Genomic DNA, 12,755 nt, shown 5'->3' with positions numbered 1-12,755 from the left:
TATTTATAGCGGGGAGCCAGGCGGCTGCCGACATGGCCCTGTGCTGGGGGGCAGGGGGTGCTGCCGGGCTGGGGAGGGGGAACGCTGGTATTTCCTTGGCAGAGGTAACTCGATACCCTTTGGAATCTTCTTGCTGCCTTGGGGGCAGGTCAGGTTTGGGGATGGGGAGAACAAGACCCGTGGCTGTGCTGTGTCTCCCATCTGTGTCCCCCACCTAGTTTCCCCCCCAGTAGGGTGCCCTGTGGCTCCTCCTGCGGGCATGGGGCTGGTGAGGCTGGGGGTGTACGGGCTGTGCCTGGGGATGCACAGAGCTCGCTGTGACTTTTGCATGCCAAGGTGGATCCCCTGTGCTGTCCCTGAGGTGGGGGGTGTCCCTGCAGCCCCTGTGCTAGCGTGGTGATGCCTTGAGGTCCCCCCCAACCCCTGGGGATATGGCGCTGGCTGCCTGGCACAATGGCTTGCAAGGCCTGCCCTGCCCCACACTGTCCTTGCCCACCAGTTATCAGGTCGGGCTGGTGTCTGTGGGGTGCTCTGCCCTGTGGGGATGGGAGGTGGCACCCACCAGTCCCCAAGCTGTGCATGGCCAGGGCAGGCACTGGATGAGCCTCTCTCCTCTCCCTTCAAAGAAGGGGGTGTCCTGGGGGTATCAGGCCCAGAGAAAGAGGGCGGCCTGTGTGCTGTGTCCCCCACCCTGCTGAGAGCTTCCCCTTCTCTGCCCTGCCCTGTGGACAGATTCGGATACGAGACCCCAACCAAGGTGGCAAAGACATCACTGAAGAAATCATGTCCGGAGCAAGAACCTCATCTACCCCCACCCCTCCACAGGTAAGGGCACCCCCCCAGCTCCCCAGTTGGAGCAGTGGGATGTGCACAGGGCCCTACTGATCTTACTCTTTGCCTCACCTCTTCCAGGCTGGAAGTGGTTTGGAGCCCCAGGCCAATGGAGAGACCCCCCACGTAGCAGTTATTGTCCGGCCAGGTAAATGTGTGTGTCAGGGGGTGGTTGTGCCAGGCAGCACAGCTGCTGCCAGGCTCCCTGTTGTTGGCACTGTAGGGTGTGAGATGTCAGCCCTGCTGTTCCTCGGTTCACCCTGGGCTTTTGGGATCACATGCATTCCCTACATACATGTGAACTGGTGTCCCCATGTTAGCTCCAGGAGAGTTTCTGGGGACTGCTCACCCCAGCTGTCCCTTGGGCACTGGAGGACCCCTGTTGTCCCTGTCATCTGTTTGTGATGTGGGTTGGCACATCTGTCCCTATGCCTCCTGCAGAGGGAGGGATCTGGAGGGGGGATGTGGGATGAGCAGTGATCCCCATCGGAGAGCCTGCCCGCGCCCCCCTTAACGCCACCCACCTTGCAGATGACCGCCCGAAGCCTGCACTGGTGGTGAGCAAGCCTGTCTCCCTGGAGCCCAGCAAGTCGGCATCCCCGTCGCCTCCCCCTCCCCTCATCCCCGAGGTGGAGCCTGTGGTGCTCTCGGCCGTGACGCTGGTGCCAATGGAGCCCCCCGTGGACGTGGACACTAAAGTGGAGCAGGGCGAGGCGCCGCCCGACCCGCACAAGACGTTTAGCGCCATCACTACAGTGCCAGGGGCTGTGGAGCTGCCCCTCGTGCCCGCGCCCAACATGGACACGGTGGCTGTGGCCGTGGAGGAGGGGGAGGAGGAGGTGGAGGAGGAGGTCGCCGCCATTCCCCTCCCAGAGCCCACTCTGCAGGCGCCTGTGCCCCCCGAGGCGTCGCCGGTGCCCATTGTCCCCCCAATGCCAGCCGTGCCCCCGGTGCCGGCCGCGCCATCGCCGCCACCCGTTGTACCGCAGGCCCCTGAAGCACCTGCCAAACCCGCTTCCCCCAGTCCCCCACCGCCCCGGGAAGAGCCCTGCCCTGAGCCTGCTGCCGAGCCTGCTGCTGAGGCCAATGGGGTCTTAGAGGAGGTGCCCGAGCCGGTCCCTGAGGTGCCCGTGTGCCAGCTGGTGCCCGTGCCCGCCCTGGACTCCCCCATTGCCCAGCCCGAAGAGCTGCCCCTGCCCAATGGGGTGGAGGGAACCAGCAGAGCGGAGCCGAGCGAGGAGCAACCCGAGTCGGACGTCAGCCCCATCTCGGAGCCCGAGGAGCTGGCCCAGGCCAGCACCCCTGCCTCCCCCCCAGCAGAGGAGGAGGAGGAGGAGGAGAGTGAAGGCCTGGGCGAGGCCCAGGAGCGGAGCTCGAGCCCAGCCCCTGCCCCTTCGCAGACCTCGGAGGCGACCGCACAAGGTTGGGGATGCTGGGCTGGGGCGTGCAGGGTGCCCCAGTGTGGGTGTGGGGTGATGGAGGGGGGTGTCATCCAGGTGTGATGCTAGCCATGGGCTACGGGGAGGGTGTTGGAGGGTGGGACAGGGTTAGGAGACTTGAGACATAGGGATATGGGGTGCGGGGGGGGGACACAAGGTGCCTGGGGATGGGGAAAGATGTCTGGGGAGCACGTCTGTATGCAGGGGTATGGGGTGGGTACGGAGGTGTGCATGTGTGGGGTGCTCTGGGTCACGGGGAGTGGGGTGTTGTGAGGGAAGTGTGTTTTATGTGATGCTTTATGTGGGAGTGTAGCATGGGTGTATTGGGGTTGTGTCTGAGGGCTGTACCCCACTGTATGGGGATGAGGGGTGGCAGGGGAGGTGTGGAGCTGTGAGACTGTAGCTGTGGGGGGCACCCTGCCTAGGGGTGTGCAAGTACATAGGGGTGCCTGGGGAAAGTGGGGTGTCCTGGGGATATGCTGGGGCGAAGATATGTCTCTTTTTTTAAGCACTCTGTAGAGGAGTGTGGGGCTTACATAGGGGTACTGGGGCAGGATGGGGGAGATGGGTACACGGGACGTGTTCATACAGAGCGACCTGTGCAGGGGTACAGCGGGCTATAGGAGGGAAACCTGGGGTAGGTGTGCTTCTGGGGAGCACCTCTATATGGGGTGGTGTATAGGGGTGCCAGAGAGGGGAGCATATATGGAGGCAGAGGTACGTATGGGAGTGTCTCCATAAGGGCTGCTCTGCAGAGGAGTGTGGGTGTCTGCAGGGATCCCCTCAGGAGGATGGGGAGTGCTGCGCTAGGGAGGAGCTGTGGATGGGGTGTTTCACAGAGGCACAGGGTAAATTCGGAGTGCAGCAGCCGGATGGGGAGAGGTGTGAGGTGCGTCTGTACGGGGTGTATTCTGGGGTGCATGTTTAGGGAGCGGGGTGCCTTGGTGGGCTGTGTGTGGGATCTGCAGGTGCCCAGGTGAGTACACAGCGTGTTTGGGAATGAGAGCTGTGCTGGGGTGGCAGGACCACGGCCCTGTGGCTCCCCATGGCCCCATCCTGAAGTTTGCTTGGTGTTACTGGGGCCTCGCTGGTGATCCCAGAGCTGGTGTCGGGGTATGCAGGGGACTGGGAGGGTTCCTGTCTTTCACCTCCCTGCCTCTCCTCCCAGTCGCCGTGTCGGTGCCAAAGAAGAAGCGAAGGATGAAGGAGCTGAACAAGAAGGAGGCAGTAGGTGATTTGCTGGATGCCTTTAAAGAGGTGAGTGTCCTGGGGGGGGTCCAGGTGTCACCCTGTGTCCCATCTCCTCCTGTGATGAACTTTGCTTTGTGCCATCGTGTCTGGGCCACTGATGCTCCGCGATGGTAATGAGGATCTGAGGGGGAGCGGACACCTGGGTGCAGGGTGGAGGGGGGCAGGACCAGGCTCGAGGTGTGACTGCTGCCTGCCTCCCTCCCTCCTGCTGCAGTCTCAGATCAGTGACAGTGCCTCGGAGGCGGAGAACAAGCCCCCCGCGTCCGCCCCTGCCCGTGAAGCAGAGGACGTGGCCCCTGCTCGTCCACAGGAAGAGTCAGAGGAGACGTGGGAGGAGAAGGAGGACAAGCTGGCCCCGGAGAAGGGCAAGGCTGCCGACCAGAAGTACCGCTACAAGGAAGGTGAGCCGAGCCTTTGTCCGGGCCTCCGATAGGAGCCACCACGATGGGATCCAGTGGTGGTGGTGGGGGTGGAGGTGGCATGGTCCAGCCATCAAACCTCATGTTCTCTTCCTGTCTTGTCCCCAAACCTGGCACGGGGTGAGGGGCAGAGGCCCCAGTGCAGGGCTTCTGGCCTGAGGCAGGGAGCTGGTGGCATCTGGCTTTCTGTCGAAGCAAGCAGCGTCGTGCTTGTGGCGTATTAGGCTGAGGCAGCTATTTGGTTGTCTACATCCCACCTCACTGGTTTCCTGGGTGGGCCTGGACCTGCCACAGCTCGGAGTGGAGGATGCAGGGCAGGCCAAGATCTCTCCCTCTTGCCCCCCACTGCAGAGCAATGGAAGCCACTGAACCCTGAGGAGAAAAAGCGATATGACCGGGAGTTCCTGCTGGGCTTCCAGTTCATCTTTGCCAGCATGCAGAAACCTGAGGGGCTTCCCCAGATCACGGACGTGGTGCTGGACAAGGTCGGTGCGGCCCTGGAAGTTGGGGGAGCATGGGTGGTTGGTACCTAGGTGGGCGTCTGGCTCCTCTTTGCAGTGTCTGCAACGAGCCTTGAGCCTGGGGTGGGTGTGTGTGGGCACCTCTGGGGCCTTTTTTCCAGTTCTTTGTCCCGGCGCTGAGGCTGGGGGATGGATCCGTCCCGCTCCTCTGCCCCCCGGGCATCCTCAGCCCTGTGTACCTTCGCAGGCCAACAAGACCCCACTGCGGGCCCTTGACCCCACCCGCCTCAGCGGCATGAACTGCAGCCCTGACTTCACCCCCTCCTTCGCCAACCTCGGCCGGCCTGTCATGGGCAACCGGGGCCTGGTGAGTATCTCCTTGTTTCACCCACGCCATCCCCCTCTGCCTCTCTGTGATGATCAAGCCTTTGAGCCACTGTGTCTGGGCCACTGATGTCCGTGATGGAGCTGAGGATCTGAGCAGGTGGATGGGGACGCCCCAGGAGCCGGCCTGGCTGATCCCAAAGCAAAGAGCTGAGTTTCTTCTCCTTGTGTCAGCCCTCAGGGTTGGGTCCCCGCCGCTCCCAGCAGAGCCAGAGGAAGGAGCCCCGCAAAATCATTGCCACTGTGTCCCTCAATGAGGATGTCAAGCTGAACAAGGCCGAGAAGGCCTGGAAACCCAGCAGCAAGCGTGCCTCCGAGGAGGAGGATCCTGAGAACATCAAGACGCAGGTGGGACCTGGGGCAGGTGGGCAGTGGGAGGGTGGGGGGGATGTGCCTGGCCTCTTGCTGACCCTTCTGTCCTTGCAGGAGCTGCTCCGACGTGTCCGCAGCATCCTCAACAAGCTGACACCCCAGATGTTCCAGCAGCTGATGAAGCAGGTGATGGAGTTGTCCATCGACACGGAGGAGCGGCTCAAGGGTGTCATCGACCTTGTCTTCGAGAAGGCCATCTCGGAGCCAAACTTCTCTGTTGCCTATGCTAACATGTGCCGTTGCCTTATGGGGGTGAGCAGGAGTTGGGGGGTCTCTCGCTGAGCTGGCAGGGGTTTGTTCAGGGGCCTTGGCTGAGGTCAGAAGGGTGCACACCCTTCTCTGTGGTGTGGAGAAGCTGGGGTGAATGGATGGATGATCAAGTCCAGAGTCTTAGCAGGGCATCACAAGGGTGTAGGGTGGCTTCTCTGTGTTTTGAGCAGTGCCTGGGCCTTAGCTGGCCAGCTTTTGGAGGAGATACGACTCATGCTCCTTGCCTGGGTTGTATCTCTTCTTGCAGCTCAAAGTGCCCACAACAGACAAGCCCACGGTGACTGTGAACTTCCGCAAGCTGCTGCTCAACCGCTGCCAGAAGGAGTTTGAGAAGGACAAGGACGATGATGAGATCTTTGAGAAGCGGCAGAAGGAGATGGACGATGCCAGTGCTGTGAGTTGGGGTGGAAGGCTGTGGCTGAGGGCTGATGTGGATGTCCTCGAGGTGGCTCTGGGCTCTGAGCTACCCTGTGCTGCCCTCCTTGCAGCCCGAGGAGAAGGCGCGCATGAAGGACGAGCTGGAGGAGGCGCGGGACAAGGCCCGCCGGCGATCCCTTGGAAACATCAAGTTCATTGGAGAGCTCTTCAAACTGAAGATGTTGACAGAGGCCATCATGCACGACTGTGTGGTGAAGCTGCTCAAAAACCATGATGAGGAGTCTCTTGAGTGCCTTTGTCGCCTGCTTACCACCATTGGCAAGGACTTGGACTTTGAGAAGGCCAAGGTACCCCTTACCCTGCCCTGCCTTGCCCTGCCCTTGCCTTTGGGAGGGATGTGACCATGGCTCTGTCCCTCTATAGCCCAGAATGGACCAGTACTTCAATCAGATGGAGAAGATCATCAAAGAGAAGAAGACATCATCCCGAATCCGTTTCATGCTGCAGGATGTGATTGACCTCAGACGGGTAAGGCACGTCATAGCCTGCTGTTGCCCGGGGACTGTCCTTTGTCCCCTGCTTGGTCCCATGGAGTTGCTGGCCCATGTCCTCTGAGTGCCAGCAGTCTGTGTGTCCCTGGGAGGGGAGAGGTGGGTATGTAAGCTGTGGCCAGCCCCAGAGACACCATGCTAGCCCCCAGCCCTTGGTTAGCATGGTAGTGGTAGTGGGCACACAGTAAGCAGCAGCTGTTTAATGCAGGGGGGCTCCAGAAACTGAGCCCTTTTGTGCCAAAAGCTGCTACAGCACACGGGGAGCTGAGATGGATGGGGCAGGAGACTGGCCTGAGGCTTTGAGGGTGGGATGGCTGGGAAGGGCAGATGTCTCTGTCTCCGTCCTCCAGCCAGCTCAGTGCCCTCTTCCCTCCTTCCCTGCCCTCTGCAGAATAGCTGGGTACCCCGGCGAGGAGACCAGGGCCCCAAAACCATTGACCAGATCCACAAGGAAGCAGAGATGGAGGAGCATCGGGAACACATCAAAGTGCAGCAGCTCATGTCAAAGGACAAGAGGAGAGGACCCCCTGGGCCATCCTCCAGCAGTGAGTGCCCGGGCTCGGGGTTGCCTGAGGCTGCCAAGGGTGGGTTGTTCCCACTGGGCACAGCTTGAGGCTGGGCTGCGCCTGATGTCTGTCCCCTTGTGCCCAGGTGGGCGTGGGAGCCTGGTTGCAGATGATGGCTGGAACACGGTGCCCATCAGCAAGGGCAACCGGCCCATCGACACCAGCCGGCTAACGAAGATCACCAAGGTGAGGCTGGGGGTGCAGTGTGGGCAGCTGAGTTGGCTGCCTGGCCTACATCCAGCCTTGGTGTGGGGTTCAGAGCTGACACTCTCTCTCTCTCTCCTGCAGCCTGGATCCATCGACTCCAACAACCAGCTCTTTGCACCGGGTGGGCGACTGAGCTGGGGCAAAGGCAGCAGCGGAGGGTCTGGCGCAAAGCCTGCAGATTCAGGTAGGCAGTGTGGGGCTGGCTGGGCGCCGTTGGACAGGGCGGGAGGGAGGATCCTTCCACCGGCGGCTCCTGTACTGGGGAGGTGCTGAACTCTGAGACTCCCCTCTTTTCACACCCAGCATCTGATTCAGGGCGACCAGCCACGAGCACCTTGAACCGCTTCTCAGCGCTCCAGCAGTCAACTCCCGCCGAGAGCCTGGAGTCCCGCCGCGTGGTGCAGAGGTGAGGGCCCACACACCAAGGCGGGGCTGTGTTGCCATGTTGCAGCCCAGGGAGGAACCCCCCCCCAAACTGGGCGGTGGTCAGTCAATATATAGGCAAACATATGGCATCTGGGCTGTAATAACCCCCCTGTAGCAAGATGGGGGCTTGGAGCCAGTGATGAGTCCTGGTGGCAAAGATGGCTGACCCTACCCTGGGCTTCCTTCCTGCCATTTGGCACCTGGGGGGGCTACACCGAGGTGCTGGGTCTGATCTGGGAGCCCCAGGACCAGGTGGACATTGATGGGCTGATGGGCTGGAGGGAGCCCTGTGGAGGCTGCAGCACGAGGTCCCCAAGTAGAGTTGGAGTTGGGTTTGTTCAGGAGAGGAAATCAAAGGAGCATCTCACCACAGCCTGCAGCAGGGGGAAGGTGTGGGCAGGACGGGGCCAGGTTCTGCTCAGCTGTGCCAAGGGTCAGGGCAAAAGGCAGAGGCCACGAGCTGAAACAGGCGAAATGGGGGAAAAGTTTTCTCTGAGGGTGGTCAGGTCCTCAAAGACGCCCTGGGAAGGGCTGGGATTGGAGTGGGAGAGCCTTGTCTGGCAGAGCTCTGCCATCTGGGGTCAGGGAGGGTGGCGATGGGCTCGTCATGCTGTATCTGTCTTCCTCCCACCCAGGAGCAGCTCCAGCCGTGACAGGTCAGAGAAGGCTGGGGAGAGAGGGGAGCGGGAGTCGCGTTCGGAGAAAGGCAGCGACCGCCTGGAGCGTCCTGACCGGGGGGAGCGGGCAGACAGGAACAGGTCTGCCCTCACCAAGAGGAGCTTCAGCAAAGAGACAGAGGACAGGAGCCGAGAACGGGAGAAGCAGGGTGGCCCCGAGGCCGTGCGCAAGGCTGCGAGCATGACAGAGGAACGGGACAGGAGCCGAGAGACCAGTGAGCTGGGGAGGAGCAGTGTCTGGGGGGGCTGGCTGCGACCTGGGGCTCAACCAGTCCAAGGCGGTGCCTGACCTTTGCTTTCTCCTCACAGTTAAGCAAGAGCCAGCACCTCCTGCAGCATCCCCCAAGCCCGCGCTGTCGGAAGAGGAGCTGGAGAAGAAATCCAAGGCAATCATAGAGGAATACCTGCACATCAATGACATGAAGGTGGGGGGGGGGGGGGGTGGCCAGGCACACCACCACGTGCCCCCCATAACACCCTCTGCTTCCCTCAGTGGTAGCACTGTTGGGCAGGGAGCAGGAGGTGCCGAGCTGGGCCGTGGGGCAGTAGTGACCCCCCCTTTTTTCCCCCGCAGGAGGCCTTGCAGTGTGTGCAGGAGCTGGGCAGCCCCTCCTCGCTCTACATCTTTGTGCAGAACGGCATCGAGTCCACGCTGGAGAGGAGCACCATCTCCCGCGAGCACATGGGGGTCCTGCTGTGCCAGCTGGTGAAGGCGGGCACACTCTCCAAGGAACAGTACTACAAAGGGTGAGGGGCCGGGGCAGCCTGGCCCCAAGCTGGTATTTGCCCCTACTTTGATTTCAGCCCTGCCTTGAGCAGGGCTCATCACTGAGACCTCCTGAGGTCCCTCCCAGCCGTGGGCATGGTGGCTGCTGGATCCCAACAGCCCCCTACTCTGCCCTGCAGGCTGCGGGAGATCCTGGAGATCGCGGAAGACATGGAGATCGATATCCCTCACATCTGGCTGTACCTGGCCGAACTCATCACCCCCATCCTGCAAGAGGAAGGCATTCCCATGGAGGAGCTGTTCAGGTGAGAGCTGTGCCCCTCTGTGGGGCTGCCACGGCAGGGGCTCCTGGGGGTGCAGATAGCTCAACTAGGTCTCTTGTGACCCTCAGGGAGATAACAAAGCCCCTGGTGCCCATCGGGAAGGCCACCACGCTGCTGGTCGAGGTGCTGGGCTTGTTGTGCAAGGGCATGGTAAGTGCACGGGGCTCTGTGTAGCTGCTGGCTGCTGCCTCAAGGGCTGGGAGGCTGCTCGGGGCAGGCAGGTTGGCATGTGGGGATTGAACCTCTCTGCCACCAGAGAGGATGGCCGGGGCCATCCCTTGCTGTGTCTGAGGTGTGGGGGTGGCATGGCCAAGTTGCAGCATCCCCCTCTCTGGAGATGAAGAGTGTGAGGTGCTGAGACTGACTGTCTGTCCTGCAGAGCCAGAAAACCGCAGGCAAGCTGTGGCGGGACGGGGGCCTGAGCTGGAAGGAATTCCTGCCTGAGGACCAGGATGTCAACAAATTTGTCACAGAGCAGGTGGGAGCTCACTTGCAGAGGGGCAAAGATAGGCTGTTGTGTGGGGGAACCCTGGGGGTCCTGCTGCCATTGTTCCCCTGTCCTGCCTTTAACAGCTGGTCTCTGCCTGCTCCCCCAGAAATTGGAGTACACGATGGGGGATAGCTCGGACACACCGAGCCGCAAGGAGCTGACCTCGGAGGAGCTGTACAAACAAATGGACAAACTGCTGAAGGAGAACCCGAACAACCAAAGAATATACGACTGGATTGAGGTGAGGGTGTGGGCGCAGCGCCCGTGGATCTGGGGGGGCTCCCTCCTGGCTCCCCACCTCACAGCCCCTGTCTCCTCCCTCCTCCAGGCCAACCTGAGTGAGCAGCAGGTCTCGTCCAACACCTTTATCAGGGCCCTGATGACGTCCGTGTGCCACTCGGCCATCATCTGTGAGTACCAGGGTGAGACGGGGTGGGCGTGGGTCCCCCTGCTCCTGTTGTGCCCCCTCTCACACCCCATCTCCCGCAGTCGAGAACCCCTACCGTGTGGATGCCCTGGTCATCCGCAACCAAGCCAAGCTGCTGCAGAAGTACCTGCGGGATGAGCAGAAGGAGCTCCAGGCGCTCTACGCCCTGCAAGCCTTGGTGGTGAAGTTGGACCAGCCTCCCAGTGAGTGTCGTGGGATGGGTGGGCTGCGGCAGGGGGTGGTGGCAGGTGGGTCCCCACCCCAGCAGGGTAGCTGGTGGCTGGGGAATGGCAAGGGCTCCACTTTGTCCCCACCCCAGACCTGCTACGGATGTTCTTTGACGCCCTCTACGATGAGGATGTTATCAAGGAGGAAGCTTTCTACAAGTGGGAGTCCAGCAAGGACCTGGCTGAGCAGCAGGGCAAAGGGGTGGCTCTCAAATCGGTGACAGCCTTTTTCACCTGGCTCCGGGAAGCTGAGGACGAGTCGGATAACAACTGAGCAACCGTGAGGAGGAGGAGGAGGAGAAGGAGGAAGGGGGGGAGAGAGAGCAGGGCACCTTGGGGAGCAACTCCATCCCCTCCCACCCCTGGCCCCTCTGGACTTGCTGATGTCAGGGCTGAGGGACCTGCTGTGCCCCCTGCAGCCCCCCTCTCTTCAGTTCTCCTCCTCTCCCTCCTTGCCCCATCCTGGTTCTGTTTGCGAGGCCTGTACTACGTTGTGACGATAATAAACGGATGCTGACGGAGGCGGTGGCTGTGGTGGGGCCCCTCGGGGCCCCTCCTCTCCCCCCTCCCAGCACAGGCACATCAGGTCTCCAGGAGCCGGGCAGAGCACCCCTGGACTCATGTCGTGGGGAGGGGGGATGGGATGGGGACATTTCTCCCCTCCTCTCCCCTCTCCTCTTCCTCCTCCCCACTTCTTGCTGAAATATAGAGAGATTATATATATATAAACTTATTAAATTTGGTTTGGGGACAGGAGCGTGATTTCTCCCACTCCCCTGTCCTCTCTATTCTTCCATCACTGCCTGGATCCCCCCCTCTATGGTTTTTTATTTTAAATATAAATCATTCCCCCCAGCTCCTGCTCTGACACCTGGGGAGGGTGCCGGGGAGGAGGGGGGGTGACCCCTTCTCTCTGGGCCAGGCTGAGTCCCCTCCTCCCCGCCCAAAGCCCCCATCCTCCTCCCAAACGTTTAAGACCACAATTGGGCAAGCGACGGGGCGGCCCCCGCATCCGCGTCCCCTGTATTTATAGAGCGCCGGATGTGACGAGCCGCACGTGTAATTATTAAAACAAGGATTCAATTACTGGTCACGTGAATTTGTAAATAATTTTTTTTTTTGCTTTTTTTTTTCTTTATGGAGTATTTAATTGAAGATTTAAAGGCATCTTTTCACCTTAAAACTGGAAATAAAAGAACATTGCTAAATAATGCCCCGTGTACCGCTGTTGCCGCCCCCCTGTCCCATGTCCCTTGTGCCTGGGCTGGTGTGGGGGTGCCAGCCTAGAGCCTAGGCAGGGGCCAGCCTCCCCCAGCACCCCGAGGCAGACGGTAGGTACCCCCCACCCCGGGGCTGGGAGGGTGGCACGGGGCTGGGCTGTGCTTGGAGCCAGGCCCCCTGGGATCCCCCCTCACCAGCTCTGCCTGGCACAGGGTGTCCCCGGGTGAGGTGTGCAGCCCTGCCAGCACCCCAGTGTCCCCAAGTGTCCCTTTTCCTGTGGGCACAGAGGTGGCAGGACCTGGGCGCTCTGCTCTGGGCTCTGCCTTGGGGCAGGAGGTGGGAGAGATGAGCTGTTGTCTTGGGGTGACCCTTGTCTTGCAAGGTGGGGGGGATGTGGGGCAAGCCTAGGCTGCCCCCAGCCCTGGTGGGGTGTTGCTGCTGGGGACAGAGGCTGCCTCCCCTCCAGCCTGGGCTGTGCTCTGGGTGGGTTGGGCTGCCTTGTGCTGAGTCACCCTGGCCATGGCTCAGAGGGTACAGAATAATTAACCAGAGGCTGTTCCCCAGATGAGAGGCCAATCTGAGCTGTATCCCTGGTACTAGTGCTGGCAAGCAGGTGGCAGGGAAAGGCCAGCAGGTTGGGGGGGGGCTACTGGTCAGGATCTCCCCCTGCCCATGAGTGAGTAGAGGGAGGCCCTTGGGCTGTTCTGGTACTCTGCTTGCTAAGGGAGAGGGTGGCACCCTGGCGGTGTGTCTTGCGCCCCTCTGTGCCAGGGAAAATGTGTTGCAACATTCATTGCCATCAGTAGGTTTCAGAATAAACAGGCGTCTTTGGCTGAAAGTTAACCCCTTGGCCTGGCCTCAGCGCTGCTGTGGCGCTGCTGCCGGGGAGGTCACTGGTGCCATCAGACACGATGCCCTAAACCTTGCACCCGCCAGCCCCAAACCCAGCCCCAGCGAGGTGGGACCCCCAGCGAGATGGGACCCCCGGCCCTGTCTCAGGGGGTGCAGGTTCTCTCCGGCACCACTCCCGCTTCTGCATGTGGGGCGGCAGGCAGGCCAGACCCCCCCACTTTGGTGGGCAGGCCTGGGGCTGAAGGGAGGCTGTGTC

The 12,755-nt window shown here is 61.3% G+C and overlaps 1 protein-coding gene and 2 non-coding genes across 9 annotated transcripts in view; all 3 read left to right on the top strand.

Annotated features, from left to right (window-relative positions):
• Positions 1–11,631, top strand: part of EIF4G1 (eukaryotic translation initiation factor 4 gamma 1) — a 17,357-nt gene extending 5,726 nt beyond the window's left edge. For 3 of the 7 annotated variants that reach the window (XM_026855306.1, XM_026855307.1, XM_026855303.1), the window contains 26 exons: positions 733–825; positions 913–979; positions 1,363–2,253; positions 3,439–3,527; positions 3,736–3,922; positions 4,292–4,425; positions 4,649–4,768; positions 4,960–5,133; positions 5,212–5,409; positions 5,675–5,821; positions 5,916–6,152; positions 6,229–6,333; positions 6,748–6,901; positions 7,008–7,108; positions 7,211–7,313; positions 7,433–7,535; positions 8,191–8,447; positions 8,542–8,657; positions 8,807–8,979; positions 9,139–9,264; positions 9,351–9,432; positions 9,662–9,760; positions 9,879–10,013; positions 10,101–10,182; positions 10,262–10,402; positions 10,519–11,631. In XM_026855306.1, the coding sequence (XP_026711107.1) occupies positions 733–825; positions 913–979; positions 1,363–2,253; positions 3,439–3,527; positions 3,736–3,922; positions 4,292–4,425; positions 4,649–4,768; positions 4,960–5,133; positions 5,212–5,409; positions 5,675–5,821; positions 5,916–6,152; positions 6,229–6,333; positions 6,748–6,901; positions 7,008–7,108; positions 7,211–7,313; positions 7,433–7,535; positions 8,191–8,447; positions 8,542–8,657; positions 8,807–8,979; positions 9,139–9,264; positions 9,351–9,432; positions 9,662–9,760; positions 9,879–10,013; positions 10,101–10,182; positions 10,262–10,402; positions 10,519–10,700 (4,296 nt within the window). In that variant the 3' untranslated portion in view covers positions 10,701–11,631. Of the gene's footprint in view, positions 1–732; positions 826–912; positions 980–1,362; positions 2,254–3,438; positions 3,528–3,735; positions 3,923–4,291; positions 4,426–4,630; positions 4,769–4,959; positions 5,134–5,211; positions 5,410–5,674; positions 5,822–5,915; positions 6,153–6,228; positions 6,334–6,747; positions 6,902–7,007; positions 7,109–7,210; positions 7,314–7,432; positions 7,536–8,190; positions 8,448–8,541; positions 8,658–8,806; positions 8,980–9,138; positions 9,265–9,350; positions 9,433–9,661; positions 9,761–9,878; positions 10,014–10,100; positions 10,183–10,261; positions 10,403–10,518 lie in introns of all 7 variants that reach the window. The other 4 variants (XM_026855305.1, XM_026855304.1, XM_026855301.1 and 1 more) reach the window with 2 other exon arrangements.
• LOC113483639 lies at positions 3,574–3,650 on the top strand. Its single transcript, XR_003399069.1, has one exon. It is a non-coding gene; the product is annotated as a small nucleolar RNA SNORD66 (small nucleolar RNA).
• Positions 4,813–4,885, top strand: LOC113483632. Its single transcript, XR_003399062.1, has one exon. It is a non-coding gene; the product is annotated as a small nucleolar RNA SNORD66 (small nucleolar RNA).
• Positions 11,632–12,755: the final 1,124 nt, after the last annotated feature.

This window comes from Athene cunicularia (assembly GCF_003259725.1).
Source record: "Athene cunicularia isolate RWA chromosome 9 unlocalized genomic scaffold, athCun1 chr9_part1, whole genome shotgun sequence".
Taxonomy (NCBI): Eukaryota; Metazoa; Chordata; class Aves; order Strigiformes; family Strigidae; genus Athene; species Athene cunicularia.
This window is presented reverse-complemented; position numbering and strand designations above follow the sequence as displayed.